This window comes from Symphalangus syndactylus, chromosome 1, assembly GCF_028878055.3.
Source record: "Symphalangus syndactylus isolate Jambi chromosome 1, NHGRI_mSymSyn1-v2.1_pri, whole genome shotgun sequence".
NCBI lineage: Eukaryota > Metazoa > Chordata > Mammalia > Primates > Hylobatidae > Symphalangus > Symphalangus syndactylus.
Window position 1 is genome coordinate 44525696 of NC_072423.2, and position 22219 is coordinate 44547914.

The window sequence follows — 22219 nt, forward strand, 5'->3', positions numbered from 1 at the left end:
TGCACATTACATGATTTTCTTCTTTAAATCTACACAGTATTCCATGGTGAATATGTTCCACATTTTCTTTATCCAATCCCTTATCGGTAGGCACCTAGGTTGATTCCATGTCTTCGCTATTGTGGATAATGCTGCAATGAACATATGAATGCATGTGTCTTTTTGGTAGAATAAATTATTTTCCTTTGGGTATGTACCCAGTACTGGGATTGCTGGCTGGAATGATAGTTTTATTTTAAGTTCTTTGAGAAATCTCTAAACTCTTTCCATGGTGACTGAACTAGTTTGCATTCCCACCAACAGTGTATAAGCATTCCCATTTCTCCATAGCCTTGCCAACATCTGTTGTTTTTTGACTTTCCATTTTATTTATTTGTATTTATTTATTTATTTTGAGACATAGTCTTGCTCTGTTGCCTGGGCTGGAGTGCAGTGGTGTGATCTTGGCTCACTGAAACCTCTGCCAGGTTCAAATGCTCAAGTGATTCTCCTGCCTTAGCCTCCCAAGTACCTGGGATTATAGGCATGCACTACCACGCCCAGCTAATTTGTATATTTTTTGTAAAGACGAGGTTTTGCCATGTTGGCCAAGCTGGTTTAGAACCCCTGGCCTCAAGTGATCCACCCACCTCGGCCACCCAAAGTACTGGGATTACAGGCGTGAGCCACTGAGCCCAGCCTTGTTTTTTGACTTTTTAATGATAGCATTCTGACTAGTGTGAGATGATATTTCACTTTAGTTTTGATTTGCATTTTTCTAATGATTGGTGATGTGAGCATTTTTTCCTGTTTCTTGGCCACAAAAGCATCATTTCTTGAGTCATTAGTCTATTTTTGTCTCCAAGAAAATCATTTAAAATGCAAGCCCCTTTAATTGGACAAAATTGAATATGAACTATATGTTAGGTAGTACCATTGTATCAGTGTTAATTTTTTTAATTTGATGAATTAGAAAATGGTACCCAAGTGGTACCTAAAGGAGCAACTGGCCCCTGAATGCCCCTTTGCCAGGTCTGTCCCATAGACCCTGGCCAAGTGAGGGATGAAAGGAGTACTCAGACACAGGTATACAGTGTAAGAGCAGCTAGGGGACTGCCCAGCACTAGTGGCAGAAGAGTAAGTAGTCCTGAACAGCTGGAGCTGCTTGCTTTTATTCAGTACAGACATGATGTCGAAAGCCTGGAGCAAACACAATTTGCGGGTAACTAACATTATTGTTCCCCCTTTCAGGGAGCAGTCATGCATGCGGATGATCAAAGGTTGGTTTCCAGACAATATAAGTAAACAAGCCTAATTAAGATAAATTCCCCTACACTCCCTTGTACCTATTCTTCACCCTGTGCATCAAGGTCAGAGAACAGCTGCCTTCAGCTTATTCTCCTCTAAAGCTATGCAGAGCCTTCCAACCTTTCAGAAGGCCTGTTCCTTTCCCTATAGCTTCTCCCACAACTCTGATCGATCTCCTATACCCCTTAGCAATTTGTTTCTTTAAACTAAGCCATTACTGTGCTACATTTACTCAAGTATCTGTAAATCTCCAGCACACTCCTCAGCATCCCTGACTATCCATTCTAGTCATTGTCATCACATGACTTGCTGGCATTTTCTTCACCTCCAGGTTAAACTGTTGACAATATCTATCTATCCTAAGTTGCTGTCTAGGAAGATGTGTCTTTATCACATCCCTTACCCACCCACCAATTGCCAACAGGCCAATAGCATATTCCATCTTCCTTCCTCCAGGATCGGCTCCATCAGTGATGCTCGCCCCTCTTGTGAGGCCAGACTTACTTCTCCACTCAGCCTCTTCCTAGTTTTCCCCTCCTCTTGACCCCACCCTGCCTCCCAGCATATGTATGATCTCCTTTCGCAACTTTTGAAGTATAAATAAAGGCGACAATGAGGTACACTCAACTAAGAAACTGGGGAGGGGGGAGGAAATGAGAATTAAACTACAATCATGTATGGATCACATGTTATGGATCAAAGTGGAAACCTACAAGTTACTTTAAAGAGACTTAATGGTTCTAAAGTCAAAGACTTGGCAAAAATGGGATAAGTAATATCAGTATAGTTATAGAAACAGTGTGGTAATTACCTAGAAGGTAAGTTCAGAAATACAGCAAAGGAGAAACAATGACAAAACTATGGTGATAGAAATCAAAACAGTGGTTGCCACAGAGTAGAGGGAATGGAGGAGATTGATTATAAAAGGGCAAAGGGGAACATTTTTGGGTGATGGAAATATTCTAAATCTTGGTTATGGTAGAGATTATAAGACTGTACACATTTGTCAAAACTCATTGAATTGCGCTTGTAGAATTAGTAAATTTTACTGTAGGCAAATATAAGTCAACAAAATTAATTTTAAAAGTATGCCAGTTTTCATTAGTAACAAGATTGGGAGGACACAGCTCACAACTGATTACCACATACCTATAGGAAAGACACCCTGTTTATGAAGTTGTATAATGAAAATGTGTACACTCTTCTGCTATACCCCTCAGGGTCAAAGTGCCCTTCCCAGTCAGTGGTAGTTGCTCGGAAACTGCTTTCCTCTGGGAGCTTCTAGCCTGCACAGAAGCCTTACTGCATGATGTATCACAGTAAAACTGTCCGTTATTTAAATATACTGAGAATTTCCCTCTTGCACAGAGTATACTCATGACATTATAGCCTTTTCGGAGAGCTGAAAGGACACACACAAACTTCTTATTTGTTATCAGATATCATCTCACCCACACTGAGCTTAAAATGACCAATAACAGCACTAAAAGTATGTCCTTCACATTTCTCTGTTTCACTGGGGGTGGGAAGGTAAGACAAAGAAAAAAATGCTCTAATTGTATCCAGGATGGATTTTTCTCTGTTGTTAGGTTCAAATAACAAACCTAGGAAATTTTAAATCCTGGAAGTCCATCTGTCAGCTTCTGGTTCCCCAGAGACCAAGAAAATGCTTTCATTTAGCTGAAGGCTGCTACAGGCAGCCACATACCCGCCTGAGAAAATACATCATTTTTTGCAAGTGTGAAAATGACTGCTAAGGGGAATAGGAGCCCTAGTTACATGCCCCATTTCAGAGCCTTCAGCCCCAGCTGCAGGGACCAAATAAGACAGTGATGGCCCTGGGGATTTAAGAATTCAGTTTCTTTCTGACAGCCTCAAAAACCCCAGGCCACATTGAGGAAGAAGAACTGCCTCTGTCACTAGCTCAGAAAACTCATCACTGGCAGGGGCCCAATCTTGGCTCCAACGGAGCCCTTGCTGGCCCCTCACTTATCTTCCCTAAATGAGTGAACGCTGCCATAAAAAGTAGCTGTAGACCTACAGCTGCAGGCAAAGAAACTCTCTTCCTCTTGATTTACCATTCTCCTAAGCTGCCTGCCCTCTCTCCAGCTTAGTAGAATTCCTGACCTTGCATCCCTGACTGCCATCTGCCCTGCCTCTTCCCACATCTCCCCTCCCACACATCTTGGCAACACCAAGACTGAACAGGCTCAGGCCCCAACATGATTCTACTGCTTTTCATATTCGTGAATATGTTCAGAGATGTTTATTATTACCTAGATTTACAAATCATAGTTTAGCATATTGTTTCTGACATAAAATACAGAAAATTCTAAAAGAAAAAAATTCAGTGCCCCCTTTAGACCTTCAATAAGAGTTACTATGTACAGTAAAATGGTAAGAAAGGAAACCCTCAGCTATTCTGAGATGCAAATACTAGGTGGTCAGCTAGGTCCACACTCAAGCTCATCACTGCCAGAACTTTTACACCTGGCTCTCAGCACATACAATTCAAATTTGTGCCTTAAACCTAGTGCAAGTAGCCAGGGAGCCCCAAAGTCCAAAACACAGAAGGCCAGGACTGTTAAATCTCAAACCACTGAGGCTCCTATATCACCACCAGCACCTGTCTACCCGTCAGGCCCATTCGGCTCCACAGGGAGTGGCAGCCCCAGGCTACATCAAGACCTCGATTTGACTAGCTGAACCCACTTTCACAAGGATGGGAACAACAGACCTCTTGCTGTTAAAGGGGGCCCAGGCTTCACATGTGTGCACAGCAGTTTGGCTGAAATGGAGACATTACAATTGAATGCTCCTGATGGCCAGAGGCACAACCTTTTTCTCCCCTGCAGGTTGGAAAGTCCTCTTTCTGTTGTGTTGGAGTCCTGTTGGTTTTCATTTATATTTTTCACTGTCACATTGCCTATTCTCTCCACCTCACTATCACAGGCCAGTCCCATTAAATCATGCCTAGATTGTTATGCTAACCCTTCCAGGCCTTGCTTCCCAGGCTCAACCCTAGGGGCCAGGTAGACGGACACTAAACCACCACCTATATTTTCCTCTTATATTATTTTTGAGAAACATCAGTGAGTCCCTTTGATCTAAAATATTGTATTAGTCCATTCTCACACTGCTATAAGGATACTATCCGAGACTGGGTAATTCATAAACAAAGGAGGTTTAATTGACTCACAGTTACGCATGGCTGGGGAAGCCTCAGGAAACTTATAATCATGGCAGAAGGAGAAGCAGGCACCTTTCTCACTAGGAGGCAGAAGAGAGAAGTGCAATCAGGGGAAATACCAGACGCTTGTAAAACCATGAGATCTCGTGAGAACTCACTCACTATCACGAGAAGTGCAATCAGGGGAAATACCAGACGCTTGTAAAACCATGAGATCTCGTGAGAACTCACTCACTATCACGAGAAGTGCAATCTGGGGAAATACCAGACGCTTGTAAAACCATGAGATCTCGTGAGAACTCACTCACTATCACGAGAATTGCATGGGGAAAACTGCCCCCATGATCCAATCACTTCCCACCCCGTCCCTCCCTCGACACGTGGGGATTATGGGGATTACAATTTTAGATGAGATTTGGGTGGGGGCACAGCCAAACCATATCAAATATCAACTCCAAATGTCTTGGCCCATCTTTCTGTGTCCCCCTACTCTACACAGCCTCTCTCACCATTTTCCAGAACGTACCTCCAACTCCAGCTGGACAGATTTACTCACTCTTCCTTGTTCACTCGGATTGGTACTTGTATCTTTCCTCCGTGTCCAATTTTCTCCTTTCTTATCTCTGGTATAGAAACCACACCCTCCCTTTTTCTTTATGGCCCAGAACAAGACTTAAGTTCTCAATGAAACATTCCTGAAATGTCTTCAGCTGCCACTGTCTTTTCTTCCTTTTCTGGTGTCCTAATGCATCTGTAATTCACACCACACAAGCTAGCACTTCATTGTTTACAAATTGTTTCACATGTGTTTTTTTTTTGTACTTTGAGACTTACCCGTATCACGCTAATACCTGCAGAGTGCTGGACACCTGTGGGAGACTTCCCAATTGATTTCTGGGCTGAATCAATTTGCGAACAATTGTAAAATTCAGTAATCACCATGTGAAATATTCCCATTTCCCATGTGATTTGACATTTTTACCCAGGAGAACATCTCTCATCTTTTATGCTGCTACTCCACGGCTTTGACAAATAGAGTTCACCTCAAATCTCCCTTCAAAGCGTATTTAAACTTCTCCCCTTCCAGCAAAGACTCCAGGCGAGATCTCACTGAGCCAGTCAGCTTTGCTAATTTGTAACCAATTTTTGTTTTACTAAATGGCAGCATTCAGCTGGAGGACAGATGGAAAAGCCGCAGGTAACTGCTGACCTTCTGATTAGAGGGATAAGATAACCATACCTGATTTCACATTCAGATTATCTACAGAGATTGGATATGAAAGATCTTTCCAAGGGTTACAGGGAGGAAAGAAAGCCTATGGCCCCAAAATGGCATAGGGCTAAAGGATTTATGAATTAATAGAAGAAGGGATTTATTACAACCTTCAAGGCAGATAAGAAATATGCTGGTGCTGTGCTTTTCTGAAAACCTGAAGGCCATTCTGAGAAGGCTGGTTCTAACAGGCAACTTTTATTCTCTAAATAAATAGAATATGCTATTACCAATCAGGGCTTTTGCTCCTAATGAGAGGTACTGACGGCTGCTATCACTAAAGCATCCTGAAAACCTGTGGCTGCTGTGTGGCGAGCAGGCCAACTCCAGGCTCAATTGTGCAATACAGGGTGTTTGGTTTGGTTCCCGTCTCACTTCCCCTTTTCTTTCCTCCTTCCTTTGGGTCTATATCTTTTCCAAATCCCCTTCCCAGACCCTTCATGAGTATCTCCCATATTAGCCATCTGTGATGGTTAATACTGGATGTCAACTTGATTGGATTGAAGGGTGCAAAGTATTGATCCTGGGTGTGTCTGTGAGGGTGTTGCCAAAGGAGATTAACATTTGAGTCAGTGGACTGGGAAAGGCAGATCTACCTTCAATCTGGGAGGGCACCATCTAACCAGCTGCCAGCGTAACTAGAATAAAAGCAAGCAGAAGAACGTGGAAGGATTAGGCTTGGCCAGGCCCAGTGGCTCATGCCTGTAATCGCAGAACTTTCAGAGGCTGAGGTGGGCGGATCACTTGAGGTCAGGAGTTCGTTCCAGACCAACCTGGCCAACATGGTGAAACCCTGTATCTACTAAAAATACAAGAATTAGCCATGTTGGCATGCACCTGTAATCTCAGGTACTGAGAGGCGGAGGTTGCTGTGAGCCGAGATCGCGCCACTGCACTCCAGCCTGGGTGACAGACGGCGACTCCATCTCAAAAAAAAAAAAAGATTAGACTGGCTTAGCCTCCAAGCCTACATCTTTCTCCCATGCTGGATGCTTCCTGCCCTCAAACATTGGACTCGAAGTCCTTCAACTTTGGGACTTGGACTGGCTTCCTTGCTTCTCAGGTTGCAGATGGCCTATGATGTAACCTTACCTTGTGATCTTGTGAGTTAATACTCCTTAATACACTCCCCTTTGTATATATGTCTATCCTATTAATTCTGTCTCTCTAGAGAACCCTGACTAACACACCATCTCACCCCTTTGCACCCTTTTTCTCACTTGTATGCCCATGACAAATTCCTCCCAGCCCAAGGTGAGATTCACACTATGAATGATGGAGAGAAAACTCCAGGAGTGACTTCCCCTCCCCAGGAGCTCAGAGAGCCATTTGAACATGGAAAAGACTAACATAACCCAGGGAAGTGACATATTTACAGTTAAATTTTGGAAAGATGTTTTGGCCTGAGGATTATCTAAACACATATTACATTATAGACCATCTGGGTGTTATGACAGCTTGAGAAATTGTATAGAGTTGGGTAGCCACAGACAAGGTAGGTACAGGAGACTCCGATGTGACCTTGAGGGGCAGCATCAGACAGGCATGGTGGATGCCTCTAAAGAGGAAGAGCAGTATGCAGGAGTGAGTTGGGTGGGCTACCAGTCCCGAGGATTATCTGGATTGGGGAAAAGCAAGCAAAGTGAATTCTGGAGAACCACTTGGTGATGAGTCATGTAGATGCCATGTCTGACTCAGCATAATGGGAGGAGAAGACTTCTGCCTTTTCCAGAGTGGCTTCTGGAAAGCCACAAACATGAGCAGCACTAACCTGTCACAAACGAACTTCAGCCTCAAAGGAGAACCAAGGCCTCCTGGAAGGTTAGCAACAGAAAGACAGCTACATTTTCTTTCTGTAGATTTCTTTTTTTTTTTAAGTAAAAAATGACTACTTGCTATTTATGTATATCCCAAGAAAATGCAGAATTACATCTTCAATCACAGTTTTTTTCCCTATGAGCCTATTTTTATATTCACCACAGACTAGTAATATTTCTTCTTCAGAGATTGTCTAGAAAGATTGCACTGTCATTAGAAGTTTCAGTATTCACATTAGAATAATGTGGACCAAGTACAGACATGAGAGCATGCCAAGGGTATTTGTGGACTGGAAAACATGACAGGCAACAGAGCCTACATGAGATGTGCCAGAGAGTGCAAGAGATGAGACTAGAAGGGCGAGTCTGGGTCTGGGTGCCCAAGGGGCTCACTGTTGGATAAGATTGAGTTACAACACTGGCCGAGCATTTTCCCATTACCTCATTCACATAGCAGAGCAACCTCCCAAGTCTGGTGTTTCACTTCTCCACATTTACAAGTGCAAAAACTAAGGCTCAGAGAAACTAAGTACCTTGCTCAAGATGAGAAATCAAGCCAATAACAGAGCTAGGATTTGAACTCACTCCTGTACACCTCAAAGTGTATTGTACTCCTATCTCTACTGTTGAAAGAAAAACCTTAGACAAATTAAATTAAACAGAGTTTAATTGAGCAAAGAATGATTCGTGAATCAGGCATCCCCCAAGGCAGAATGGGTTCAGAGAAACTCTGGCACTGCCAGGTGGTTGAAGATTTATGGAAAGAAAAAGAAAAGTGACAGAAAACAGAAATGAGGTACAGAAACAACAGGATTGGTTACAGCTCAGCATTTGCCATATTTGAATGTGGTTTGAGCAGTTGGCCACCTTTGATTGGCCAAAAGTCAGTGATTGGTATCAGAGTAGGTTATAGTCTGTTTACACATCCAATGACATGTACACTATGCATGTAGAAACCTTTAGACAGAACTTATAATATGTAAGGAAACAGCTTTAGGCTAAATTTTATTTAATACTACCACGCAACACTCTATCCAGTTCATGTTTAAACACTGGAGACACTGAAAGAGGTGATTTGGAAATGTATAGGGGGATGTGAGTGGAAGAATTGGAGACCATAAGCCCTGAAAGGTATGCTAAGAGCCACCTAGTTATCTGTGTTTAGGTAAAGTTTTTGTTTGACACTACCAGCCCCAAAAAAGTATTCAATCCAAAAAGGCTCTCAGAGAAGTGATTTCACACTCTTGAATGGTAATGCTTTATTGTTTTTTTGTTGTTCTTGTTGTTAAGTATGTCTGTTCATTAGTTTTACCTAAGTCCCTCTAGGTATGAAAGAATTCCTCCTACTTAACTGAATGATAAAACAAACGCCTCCACTGCCAGTTTTATTTATGGCATAATTTTCTCATCTCCAAAGAATGTGCTATAGACTCACTGTCTTTTAGAAATATGGACCATCTTGTATATGCTCAATAACACTCTAAATGTGTTTATTCAAGCACTCTTCTCCTAATTATTAAGTTTGGGTGTATTTCAAGGGACATTTACTCCATCTCTGAGTCATTTACTTTGAGCTCATTCACATCTAGAAGTAGACTGCAAGAAATATTTGCTTCTTAGGTGGTATCAGAGCGACCACATACCTTAAAACTTTGTTCACTGGGCCAGGAGAAAATGAAAATGTCAGTTTTCAAGCAAACTTTTGATCTTTGAGAATTAAAGAATGGGTTGTTGGCAAATAGCAGCTGCTTTCTAACTTTACTTTCTGTGCTAAAATTTGAGTCACTCCACACACTTAGAAACACACAAAAGGCAAAGGAATGAGTTAATTTTGTTGCCTGTGCCACTCTCTCTTCTGCCCTGTATTCATGTCCCTGGGTCAGTATTCATGTTTTCGCCCTGAGGCCAAACTGTGCTCCTTTTTTTTTTTTTTTTCATGTAGCACATTTCCACATGAACCTCTTAGAAAAAGTCAGCATTCAATAAAGAAAAGCCAAGTCAGAAATAAATCATAATATTAAGTTACAGAGGAGCAAGGCTGAATACTGAACAACTGGTACACCGTGATAACACAATTTAGGGCAGCTATAAGTAAAATCCAGGTCAGTGTCAGGAAGTCATGCAGGGTGTTCCTTGCTGAACAAAGAGATACTATGTAAATTACAAATCAAATGAAGAGTACATGCAGGATATTTTATCCCATCTGCAGATCAGCCAACCTCCGAGAGGCTCAGAAATGATATTTTTCCCTGCAATCTTGGCACTAAAAGGTAAAATTCAAATAAGTGATCTTTCAACTGGAATGTATCCTCCACATTTTTTATTGAAATAGTTGAGAAGAATATACAACATTAGCCCTTACTGGAATAATGCAATGCCCAGGGCTGGATAGCAGGATATTTTACATGTGAGGCATAACATGGCCTGAATTTTTGCTTTTTCCTTTGGATTTATGAATGTCTACAAACTTCCTAAAGAGCAAAGGTGATCTTGTACCCCACATTAAATGTTTCTGCTGGCTATACAGGTAGTCATTCAATCTCTCCTAGTTGGTTAACCAGGTATTGAGTGACCTGGTCCCTCCTAACTTCTCAAGGTTTTCTCCAGCCACCCACCTTCAGGCAGACTGAATTTTTCAAAACAGACTATGTTTTTGTAGGATGCTGTGCCTTGACACATCCAACTAGTTGTGGAACACCTACCCCATGACTGCCTATGTGGTGAACAAAATCTTCCATCTTCTAGGAATTTTTTTATACCACCGCCCTGTAACATTTAGCTAATCTAATCAGTTGCATCAACTGGATAGAGGCCATTGTTTAATCATCTTCATTACTCTAACCCCAAGAAAAGGCCTGGCACCCTCTAGAAATTGCTAGATACATGTTTTGAGTATGCTGAATAAAAAGCTCCCTAATATGACGAAGTCATCAAGACTCCCATTACATTCACAGCCACGAGAAATCCAATATTTCCAAGGCTTTGAAAAAGAAACTGTTTTGACACTCACTTTATTCACATACCTGTTTTTACTTGGCTAGAGGTGGGACCAACATGTTTCATATCTTCTAAGAAAGACAACTGCAAGTCTGTAAGTGGAAAGCAAAAAACCCTGACATAACCCAAGACCTAGAGGCTATATGATGCCTGCATTTGATGTGAGGTGAAGCTTGGAAATCCTCCTGTGCTTAGATTCCATGATTACACAGTTACATTTATTTAATAAATATATTATGTTGAAGACAAAGCTCTAATTTCTTTTTGTAAATGGGAACTGTTTTGAAATGAACTCATGGGAAATTGTAGCTTTTTATCTTGTCATCGTATCCACAATTCAGCAAATATTCACAGGTGACTTACTACGTGTTTGGTGCAATACAAGGCCAAACACGATTTTATTTTCTGATGCTGGCTGCCCCCAAAATTCCAGAACTACAATTTTTCACTGGAAAGAAAAAAATAACTCTTGCAGAAAGCACAAATTAAGCCAAATAGGTCAAGCTGGGAGACTTTACGTTTTGAGGGTATTATGGAGAACATCCCGGGCAATTTTGAAGTAATTTACAGATTGTGTGATACACGACACACTGATGTCCCCATCATTGCCTTCTACTGAAAGAGGGAAAATCAATTCTCTTCCCCTGCATCTTGTCTTCCTAAATCCTGCTAAATGTACACAATAGCAATTCTCTTCGGGGAGATTTTATCATGGCAAGAGAAGAGGATTGCTGATACAGTGGCATTAATAACTATTAAAGAAATGTAGGCTGAGATCATGGAGGGAAATCTATTCCGACAAGCATCTCCTGAGAGGAATTATCATTCACTTGGACAGTTAAAACCCTCCCTTACCACTCCATACTACATATGCAGCCTGGTCGTGAGGAATCCTCCACAAAGAAGGCCAGATGTCCTGATTAGGTCGTTCTCCAAATTAATAGTGGATTCTCTGGGCTTTGCCTTCCTGATAAGCAAGGAAAGTTGCAATCCGGTTTTGTCTTGCAGTAGGGAAAATAAAATTGGCTTTCTCAATGATGTGCATCCCCAGAGCCTTTGTGATGAATCAGCTTTCATAGATTCCTTCTTTGACCTTATTAAGGACAGACACGGCAGATAATTTTAATAATGCAGCCTTCAATAAATCAAGAGTATTGCTTCCAAAGACTGCATAGCTGAAAAGACTAATTAATGTTGTTTCTTTGGGACAGGAATCTGGGAAAGCTGCATGAAGGTGGAACAATTTAACCAGAACTTGGAGACTAAAATGCTGGCCTTAATTTTTCTTTATCTTATCTGGGTGCCTCACACTACAAATTCAAAACAACACACCTAGCCTGGCATTTGGAACCATAACCAGCTCACGATCAATGGAGCCCTAATCAGAACAGCCTGCTGAGCAGCCGCAATAATCACCTTTTGGACAATCAATAGAGAAGGAAATGTGAAAATAGTTTGGTCTCAGGTATTTCTCTAATCACCCCTAATCATAGGGGTGTGGTATGTATTCTAGAGATCTTTAATAAGTAGACAATATCGGAATCTTTTTAATAATTACATAATTAAGATGAATGGCCTACATGGCCTGCAGTATTATTAAATACCAGGGCTGGAAACCACATCTAGGTTTGAAGGGAGAAGTTACTAATCTTTCCCTGGTGCTGAATACTACAAATTAAGTGCTGAATTTAACTTTACCAGAAATATAGATTTGAAAGAAAAAAAGGCATATTTGTTCAAAATATCACTCTGTAATAGCAACTAAAGCAATACCCCAAAAATCCACTACCTCCTTCTCAATAGCCAGAGAAACAGCCAGTGATTGACTAGAGTCAGTTTCAGCCAGACACTCAAATTTCATATGACTGGCCACAAATTCCTCCCAGAGCCTGCTGTGATGTTCCTCAATTATTCTGCTTCTGAACACTCATTGTGAAACAAGAACTCTGGCATCCCCCCAGCACTGAGAGCAATAGAAATTAAAGTTTGGTACATGTTTTCTGCAGTCTACCCAAGCAACAGCATGAAATAGAGGTAACACTGTTCTGCCACCAGCTGTGTGACCTTCAGCAAGTTACCTAGCCTTTATGAGCTTCAATTTCCTCAAGGCCAAAATGAGGATGTGATAAGCATCCAAGTTCCTCACAGATCTGAAATTCAGGATCTACAATGATCTGAGCAGCTTGCTTGTGGGTCCATTTTTACTGGAGTGTTTATTCTTTTTACAATGAGCTGCAATTAAACATTTGGCAGGTCTGGCCCTGCTGTCCTTCCCAAGGAAGTATGAAGCCAGATGACTACTAGCTATATATGGTGAGAAAATAGTCAGGTAAACAACGAAACATCAGAACATTTGGGCTATTTCCAAATCCCATCTCTCTCTCTCTCTCTCTCCCCCCCGTCCCTCTCTCTCTCTCTCTCTCTCATTTCTATCTCATCTTCCTTCCTTCCTTCCTTCCTTCCTCCCTCCCTTCCTTCCTTTGTTCCTTCCTTCCTCCCTTCCTTCCTTCCTTTATTCCTTCCTTCCTTCCTTCTTTCCTTCCTTCCTTCTCCCTTCCTCATTCCTTCCTTCCTTCTAAAAATATGGATTTAGCACTACTATTTGCCAGTCGTTGTACGGAGACAGGGTATAAATCAGAAGTACTCTCTGCATTCATGAAGCATTCATGGTAGCCTGAGGGAATATAGACATTAATAAAATAATCACTCAAACATAAGGTGCAAATATTAAAGGACTATAAGGGAAGATGCAGGTGCAGAGTGTTCAGAACATGTATATGCATCACATAATACCTAATTAATAACCAATAAGTATTCTTGGACACTGCTGCAAAGAATGAGTCATGAGGATCATCTCAATGAAGGCACTGCTTCTCTGCTGTTTAATACCATATGGATGACCAAATGCTCCCTAATAAAACGTTAAGGTTTCAAATTCATTTTCAGTAATCCCAAAAGTTGTATTAAGGCTGTGTCAGTTTATCTGTTGTTTAAAACAATGCCATAATTTCAGCCACTTTTATCTTCAGTATAGTTTGGTAGCTTGGAGACAACTGAGGCTTTCCACCCCAGAGGTAAGGAAATCAATTGTTTTGTTTACATTGTGGTTGGGGAAATGAAAATATCTGGCTTAATCTTAATGTATTTCCTCCTTGGAAAGGAGGTACTCTATAAATATATGTATGTGCATGTTATTATGTTAATATTGCAAATGGGAAATCACACAGAGAGAGCTAAGTAGGCCCATAAAGAGAGAACAGAGCACCTGCCAACACTCTCCCCATCAGAGGCTATCTCTTGCCCACAGAAGGGCCTCACCACCAAGCGTGACTTCCTCTTGGTTTAACTTAACCTTAAACCAGTCTTAAAGTGAATTGAGGCTTCAGTAATTTGGACTGCACCATTTGAAACCTAAATAATTCTGACTCAGGCTGAAGTCTTTTTCTAAGTTGTCTGTGAGGGGAGTTTTGCTAAGTATATTGATATTGCAAAGTAAAATGCTGAGAACTGGAGTGACATAATTTTAAAATATTTGTAAATGATTTGCAAGCATCTTCTAAAATGAGTTTCCTGTGGAACACTTGAAAAATATTTCATTTAAATTTTCCTTTGAACTTAGGGTAGTAAGCCTGAAGGTAAAGTAGTTTACATGTCACATTCAGCACTGATACTATTATCTCATTGTTACCTACAAAATATTCAACATGTGTGATGAATGCAGCATCGTAATTCACTATTCCCATAGAGATCTTTAATAATTTCTACAGGACCCTGAGAATAAATATGTACATCTATTATGTATCAATTTTAAAATTAAATTTAAAAAATAATGAATTTTTTAAATGTTTGCAGGGAATGTCATGTTGCTTATGTTTTGCACAATGAGGGAACTCATTTTCAACCAGGACTTCAAAAACGAAGTAAGTCTTTCTACAAAATGGAGTTGATCACACCACTTGAACCCTCAAGCACCACAATTCATACAGAAATGAGTTCACCAAGAAGACCCAGGTCACAAAATGTTGCAATTTCACATAGCTAGAGGCAGCTATGCTCAGAGACCACTGGAGTGGCAGCAACTCTTATGCGAATAACAGCTAATAGAAGTTAGATATATAACGCTTTTGTTTTGAGTAAATGCTTAAGCATAGACTATACCTTAGTAATAGTGCCATTACCCAAGAGTAAGATGTGTTAGCATCCAACTTTACAGAAAAGAACCCTGCGGAGCAACCAGAAGAAAATAAAGCCTGGATCCAAACTGGGCCCTTAGCCACATCACTTCAGTCAGCCCCAGTTCTTTATGGTGAATGAACTGGGGTCCAGTTTCAGGACTTTTTGCCTTTAACTAGGTGGTACACGTTGCATATTAGCACTCCTTTCTCTCCCAAAGAATATTTTATTGTCCTCATAAGTCATTTTTAAAAAGAAAAGGTCACTTTGGTTTAGTTGAGCTAGACAACCCCATGGTAACATTGGAAGCATGATCTTCTGGTGCCTAGATAGGGTAAAACAAGTAACGAGACCCTTGACAAATTCTGTTTTAACTGGCCTAATTTATGCTTGGATGTGCAACAGGTTTTAATAGTCCATATTGTATTTGTGTTGTATTTAGTAATTTTCACAAAACCATTCTAAGAGAGAAAGATATTAAAACTTGGATTTGTATTTTTATAACCCCTTTGTAACGTTTGCTTTTGTGTGAGTTTTATAACATTTATATTAGGACAGTAAAATATGTTGTTGTAAATAACTAAGAAGAGCTGGGTGCAGTGGAATGTGCTTGTAATATCAGCTACTTGAAAGCATGAGGTGGAAGGATTGCATGGATCCAGGAGTTCAAGATCAGCCTGGAAAACAGCAAGAACTTGTCTCATAAAAAAACAAACTGAGAATAATTAGGATACGTATTGGAAAGTGTTTAGTGCTCATATGTGAGATTTAAAAAAAAAATAACAACTGGTGGACCATTGCTCTATACAAAAAGATCCTTGAAAAAAGATTATATCTTCTTTTGCTTTACATAGTCAGAGCCTAAGTTGCTAGAAAGCAGTAGACAGTCCATAATTGTATATTGAATAAATGAACGAATGAAGTTATAAATAAAAACAGCTATGAACTTTGTATTCTTCTACCATGTAAGAGCAAATTTTCACCAATTAAGAACAAAACTCTTCAGGACCCAATCTTAAGCAACAACTTCAGTGATAGCAATCATCAGCCTCCTTCTATACAGGATACAAAGCCTGAACTCATCATCCCCTCCTGGGTTATCAGACCCCTTTGGAGAAGTCCCTGAAATTGTCTAAAGAAGGCTGGCCTTTCTCATTTGCAGGCTCACTACAGCACAGACAGGTCTGCACCTTGTCATGCTGAGTAAGGAAGAGTCAGTTGTTGAAGAAAATTGTAGCCCCTAAGAAGGAAGGCAGCTATCTAGTGTAGGCTGAGCAAACATTATCCAGCCCCAAACATACTCTTCTTACTACCTGGCATAAATCTGGCCTTTTCCCCTTTGCCTTGTCTCTGGCTCTGTTGTGATTTCTCCCAAGCAAGACGGTGGGTTTTTGCTTTCCCAACTCCCCTTCTGCTTTTATTCTCTCTCCACCTGTGATAGACCCAAGTCTACCAACCACAGCCAATAAACAGTTGACTGCTTCCCTGCTTGGGTTGCTGTCCGAGGTACCAGACAGTGAAGGGCTCTAAATAGAGTAAAAATGAATACCTTTGTATGGAGTCATTTTTTTGAGGAAGTACATTCTGGAGTTGCCCAATCAGCAGAAAATCTGGTCTGGCCTTGTGTTTTTCTGTCTCAGAGGATAGATCTTGGTCCCATGGTTTGTCCAGCAGCAATGGCCTTCATGGGGAAATCAGAACTACTGGTTGTGATTTTTCACGCATTATGTTTATATCCTTTTCTGTTCACACTAATAAATGGCACCAAATATTTATTTAATACAATTTTCCTCTACACAAAGTAGGAGTGACAGTTAACTTCTCAGCCAACTAGAAAGGCCTGAGAGAGAATATCTTTGCTGTTTTGGAATGAGATGCTTCAAATGGCCAGAGGTCTTGGATAGGACACAGAGGCAGGTGGCTTTTCAGGAGGTGAAGGGGGTGCATAGAAAAATAAAATGTGATTCCTGATTTCAAGTGTCTTACCTAAAAATACAAAGCAGTAAATCTTCCATCATGCCACAGATACCAGTGGGTAAATGTTATAGAAACTTCAGAGGACACAGAGGCAAACGTTGGCTATAGCAGTCAATGACATCATCAATGAAGACATGACTAGCTTAGAGACAAGAAAAAGTAGGATTTTGAAAGGCACAGAGAAAAGGGGTGTACTAGAGGAGAAGAACTGTGTAAGCAGAGGTATGGAGGAACTAAAGTATAAGAGACTGAGCCATAACTTAGGGTACCATAAAAATCAGTGAAAAATATCACTGTGAGAGGAAAGTGTCAAGGGCTTTGAAAACAGATGGAAAATAACAAGCTAAATGAATCAAATATCTAAATGCAAATGAAATGAAATTATGTAAATATCAGGAAAAAACAGCAAATGCCTGTAAAACTTTAGAGCAGAGAAGGTTTCTCTAACTATAACTGAAAACCCAGATGCCACAAGAGAAAAGAATGACAAATGTGAACACATAAAAATAAAAACTTTTGTTTGGTAAAAAGCATCACTGACAGCCAAGAGAAATGACAGACGGAAAAAAAGTGCAGCCTACATTGTAGACAAGGAGCTAAGATAATTATACAAAGTTCCTAGAAATCTAGAGGAGAGAGACCAACCATCCAATAGAGAAGAGGCAACAGACAACAGCAAATTATAAGTTTCCCTTAAAAATAGGAGAAGACTTTCAATATCGCACATACACTAAAAGAAATGCAAATGAAAGCTCTGACAAGATACTATTTTTTTACCTAAAATTTCACAATACATTCTGTAGTTGAAGTACTAAATTATAGATACTGCAGTGCATGGTTTTATATCGCTGGTGAGGTTGCACAATGATATCGCTTCTGAGGAAGAGAATTTAGCAATACCTAACAAAATGACAAGTGGATTTTTTCTCACCCTGCAATTGCACTTCTAGGACCCTATACCACATATACACCTGCAAAAAAGGTGAAATGGCATTTATACATGATCGTTCACTGTAATAAGGGAATACTGGGAAGAATCTAATTATCCAGGAAGACGAGACAGGTTAAATAGTTATGGTGCACCCTCAAGAAAGAGTGTTTGCAAAGATTCTTAAAGTGAGACTAATATTTATGTACTGACATAGCAAAATCACAATAACTATCATAGAATAACCACCAGCAAGATGCAGAATAGTATACATAGGATATGAAAAACTATATTTATGTAAACAAAAGATTAGAATGATAAACAAGAACATAATTATTAACTTGTTCCACAAATTGGCAAGGGGGAAATAATTAAAGCAAAATATTTATGTGCACACATTTTGTATTGTTTTGACCTTTTACTTATGTAAATATATTAACTTTTTCAAGAAAATTATATTAGGAAAATAACTTCTCAAGTTGAAAACAAATTGAACTAAAAGAACCTAACTATATCAAATTGGTAACAGCAAAATTATTTCATTCAAAGAACTAAAAAAATGCAGTAATTTGATTGTCGGTATGTGGTATGAGATATTCTAAGGCAAAAATAACCACACACAAAAAAATTAAACTGCCTCGGTAATTGTATTGCTTGTTGTAAAATTAATATTGATATTTTCAAAATATTTTTAATAATAAATATGGAAACAAATAATTATTTTAATGACATTAGGTATCAAAACTTTCTGTGCAAAAAATGGGATAGAAACATAAAATTTTAAAAAGTGAAAACACTCAAATGTTAATATTTTATTTAAATTATAAATATGACATCATGATTTTTCAAATATATATTTAAAGAGCCTGAAATGTCCTTGAAGCAATGTAACCTCAATAGCAATTAATATTCTTCATATCCAGGTATAGCCCTATTACCATTCCCATGGGGGAAAAAAAACACACACACACAAGGCTCCTCAGAAAAATGGTTGATTTCAAGTTTGGGACAGAATAAGAGCAATGTAAGCTTAGGACTTCTTGCGCTAGAAAGCAAGGAAGCCTGCAAAGACAAATGGGGCTGTGACAAACAGACCAGGAGCCAGTGTGGAGCCATCCATAGGTTAAAGTTGTGACAATTTGAACCTCAAAAAGAATAATGAGTTTAGTGGATTGAAACAGATTGAATCAACGAAAAGTCAATGAGTCCATAATGATATTTTTGAAAGAAAGTCATAGAAACCTCATTCGTCAGCATTTGAGGTAGGTATTAAAACAATTCTTTGAAAACTGGGAAATAAAGTGAAAGAACTGATCTTTTTTTTTCTGCCTTTCTGCTAGTAACTGGGTTTCAGGGTAACAAAATTGCCCACCTGGTGAAGAAACCTTTTTTACATAGAAATCCTGGCTGATAAATGAAGAAAGAGTGGTGGGATTTTAAAACATTTTAGAAACTCTAATTAAATTAACTGCTTCAGGCAAGGATTATCAATTGGTGTCACAACCACTAGGTGAGTGGTTTGCACAGTAATACTTTGATATAGTGCAAAATAATACTACATAGATTACTTTCTGGGCCCAAAAGAAAAGTGTTATTCTACAATGGAGGAGTGAATTGTCATTACAGTAATCCAAGGTCAATGTTAGTATCATTAATGATGGGTCAATGAAATATTATATGTCTTCCAGTGTACTACAATCCCATATATCTAAAATCAATTAAAATCAGCCAGAAATGTTTAATTTGAATGCATTAAGCCTTTCAACATAATTTCTAGGATATGGGACACATGTAAAATGTAAGAAACGTATGCTAAATGACAGCACAAGCCAGATACAGAAGATAGCACATTCATAGGACAACTGATCTATTCTCATTAACAAGTCAGTGCCATAAAAGAAAAAAATGAGGCTGGGCACTGTGGCTCACACCTATAATCCTAGAAGTTTGGGAGGCCATGGTAGGCAGATCACTTAGGGCCAGGAATTTGAGACCAGCCTGGCCAACATGGCAAAACCCTCTCTCTACTAAAAATACAAAAAATTCGCTGGGCGTGGTGTCGCGTACTAGTAGTCCCAGCTACTCTGGAGGCTAAGGCATGAGAATCGCTTGAACCTGGGAGGCAGAGGTTGCAGTGAGCCAAGACTGCACCACTGCACTCCAGCCTGGGCAACAGGGCGAGACTCCATCTCAAAAAAAAAAAAAAAAAAAAGGAGCAAGGAAGCAAGGGGGTGCTCTTCCGCTCTTCTGGATTAAAAGAGACTAGTGGCAAATAGGAGCAAAGATGTGTTAGTAATATTTCACAACCAATTTGGAGTGATGAGGAGGCTTTGATTTGCAATATTTGCTGATTTCCATATTGTAAATACTTCCACCATGGCACTTTCAAGCTACCAATGTGACCTCAACCCACTCCTAAAATTCCTGAAAGCTTAACAACTGAGTCTTGTGCGAGGTATAAGCCGCTGCAACATGTCACTGCTTAAGTGACATTACAACCTGGCTCAGCGTGGTCCTAGATTGATACAGAAGAAACAAACTGCACAAGTCATGTGAATGTCATCTGGGAGAATATTTGATGAGTTTACAATATAATTAAATGGAAAGGTAGCCATCATTACTGGAAAAAGGAGCAGGTTACGAAACAGTGTATATAGTATGCTCTCGTTTTGATGTAAAATGTTGAAAATATGCTAAGGTGGATATTCAACAAGGTGCTAATGGTGGTGGCTTCTGGATGATGAGAGTATGAGAATATGCTTTTTTTCATTTATCTAAAATTTTCTAAGGCACCTCCACCAATGCTATAACATTTGGTTGTAATATTATGGTGATATTTTTTAAAGAGAGATGATAATGAGGCAAAACATATTTTGGAGCAGGGAGGTACGCTAATAGATAGTGTCTGGGGTTCAATGCATCTGTTGTATCCTTGAAGAGGCCTTTTTTGGCCAGAGGACCTATTTGGGACCCCTGAAAGAGAAACTGGCTGCACTTGCAGAAGTTTGCAAATAAAGTAGGAACTCACAGCTTGTATGTTTTTCTTCTTTCTTTTCATTCCTCTGCGACCACTACAGCCCAATCCATTGTGAGTTCTCCCTCAGCTTGAAGTCTGCCAGAACACTTTTTCATTGTTTTTTATTCACTCCGTCCCTTATTCCTTTACTCTACCAATTGTTCTCCATCCCTTCACTAAGTGTCCCAAGCTACTTGGTGAAGCTCGGCACCTCTCAACTTGGCATGAAAATACGGATGCTGGTGGATAAGCTTTTTGATGTGCTGCTGGATTCGGTTTGCCAGTATTTTATTGAGGATTTTTGCATCAATGTTCATCAAGGATATAGGTCTGAAATTCTCTTTTTTGGTTATGTCTCTGCCAGGTTTTGGTATCAGGACGATGCTGGCTTCGTAAAATGTGTTAGGGAGGATTCCCTCTTTTTCTATCGATTGGAATAGTTTCAGAAGGAATGGTACCAGTTCCTCCTTGTACCTCTGGTAGAATTCAGCTGTGAATCCATCAGGTCCTGGACTCTTTTTGGTTGTAGAAAGCTGCAACTGAATCCCTTCCTTACACCTTATACAAAAATTAATTCAAGATGGATTAAAGACTTATATGTTAGACCTAAAACCATTAAAATCCTACAAGAAAACCTAGGCAATACCATTCAGGACATAGGCGTGGGCAAGGACTTCATGTCTAAAACACCAAAAGCAATGGCAACAAAAGCCAGAATCGACAAATGGGATCTCATTAAACTAAAGAGCTTCTGCACAGCAAAAGAAACTATCATCAGAGTGAACAGGCAACCTACACAGTGGGAGAAAATTTTTGCAACCTACTCATCTGACAAAGGGCTAATATCCAGAATCTACAATGAACTCAAACAAATTTACAAGAAAAAAAAAAACAACCCCATCAAAAAGTGGGCAGAGGACATGAACAGACACTTCTCAAAAGAAGACATTTATGCAGCCAAAAAACACATGAAGAAATGCTCCTCATCACTGGCCATCAGAGAAATGCAAATCAAAACCACAGTGAGATACCATCTCACACCAGTTAGAATGGCCATCATTAAAAAATCAGGAAACAACAGGTGCTGGAGAGGATGTGGAGAAATAGGAACACTTTTACACTGTTGGTGGGACTGTAAACTAGTTCAACCATTGTGGAAGTCAGTGTGGCGATTCCTCAGGGATCTCAAACTAGAAATACCATTTGACCCAGCCATCCCATTACTGGGTATATACCCAAAGGACTATAAATCATGCTGCTATAAAGACACATGCACACGTATGTTTATTGCGGCACTATTCACAATAGCAAAGAGTTGGAACCAACCCAAATGTCCAACAACGATAGACTGGATTAAGAAAATGTGGCACATATACACCATGGAATACTATGCAGCCATAAAAAATGATGAGTTCGTGTCCTTTGTAGGGACATGGATGAAACTGGAAAACATCATTCTCAGTAAACTATCGCAAGGACAAAAAACCAAACACCGCATGTTCTCACTCATAGGTGGGAATTGAACAATGAGAACTCATGGACACAGGAAGGGGAACATCAC

At 39.8% G+C, this 22219-nt stretch overlaps 1 protein-coding gene across 7 annotated transcripts in view; it reads right to left on the reverse strand.

The window, feature by feature from the left end:
* The window catches only part of PIK3C3 (phosphatidylinositol 3-kinase catalytic subunit type 3), a 763308-nt gene that overhangs the window by 527673 nt on the left and 213416 nt on the right, over positions 1-22219 (reverse strand). The window contains exon 26 of one of the 7 annotated variants that reach the window (XM_063645688.1): positions 4487-4557. The exons of 4 other annotated variants lie outside the window; for them this stretch is intronic. In XM_063645688.1, coding sequence (XP_063501758.1) covers positions 4487-4557 — 71 coding nt within the window. Of the gene's footprint in view, positions 1-4486; positions 4558-6171; positions 10657-16320; positions 16419-22219 lie in introns of those variants that run through there. 2 more of the 7 variants (XM_063645733.1, XM_055233682.2) reach the window with 2 other exon arrangements.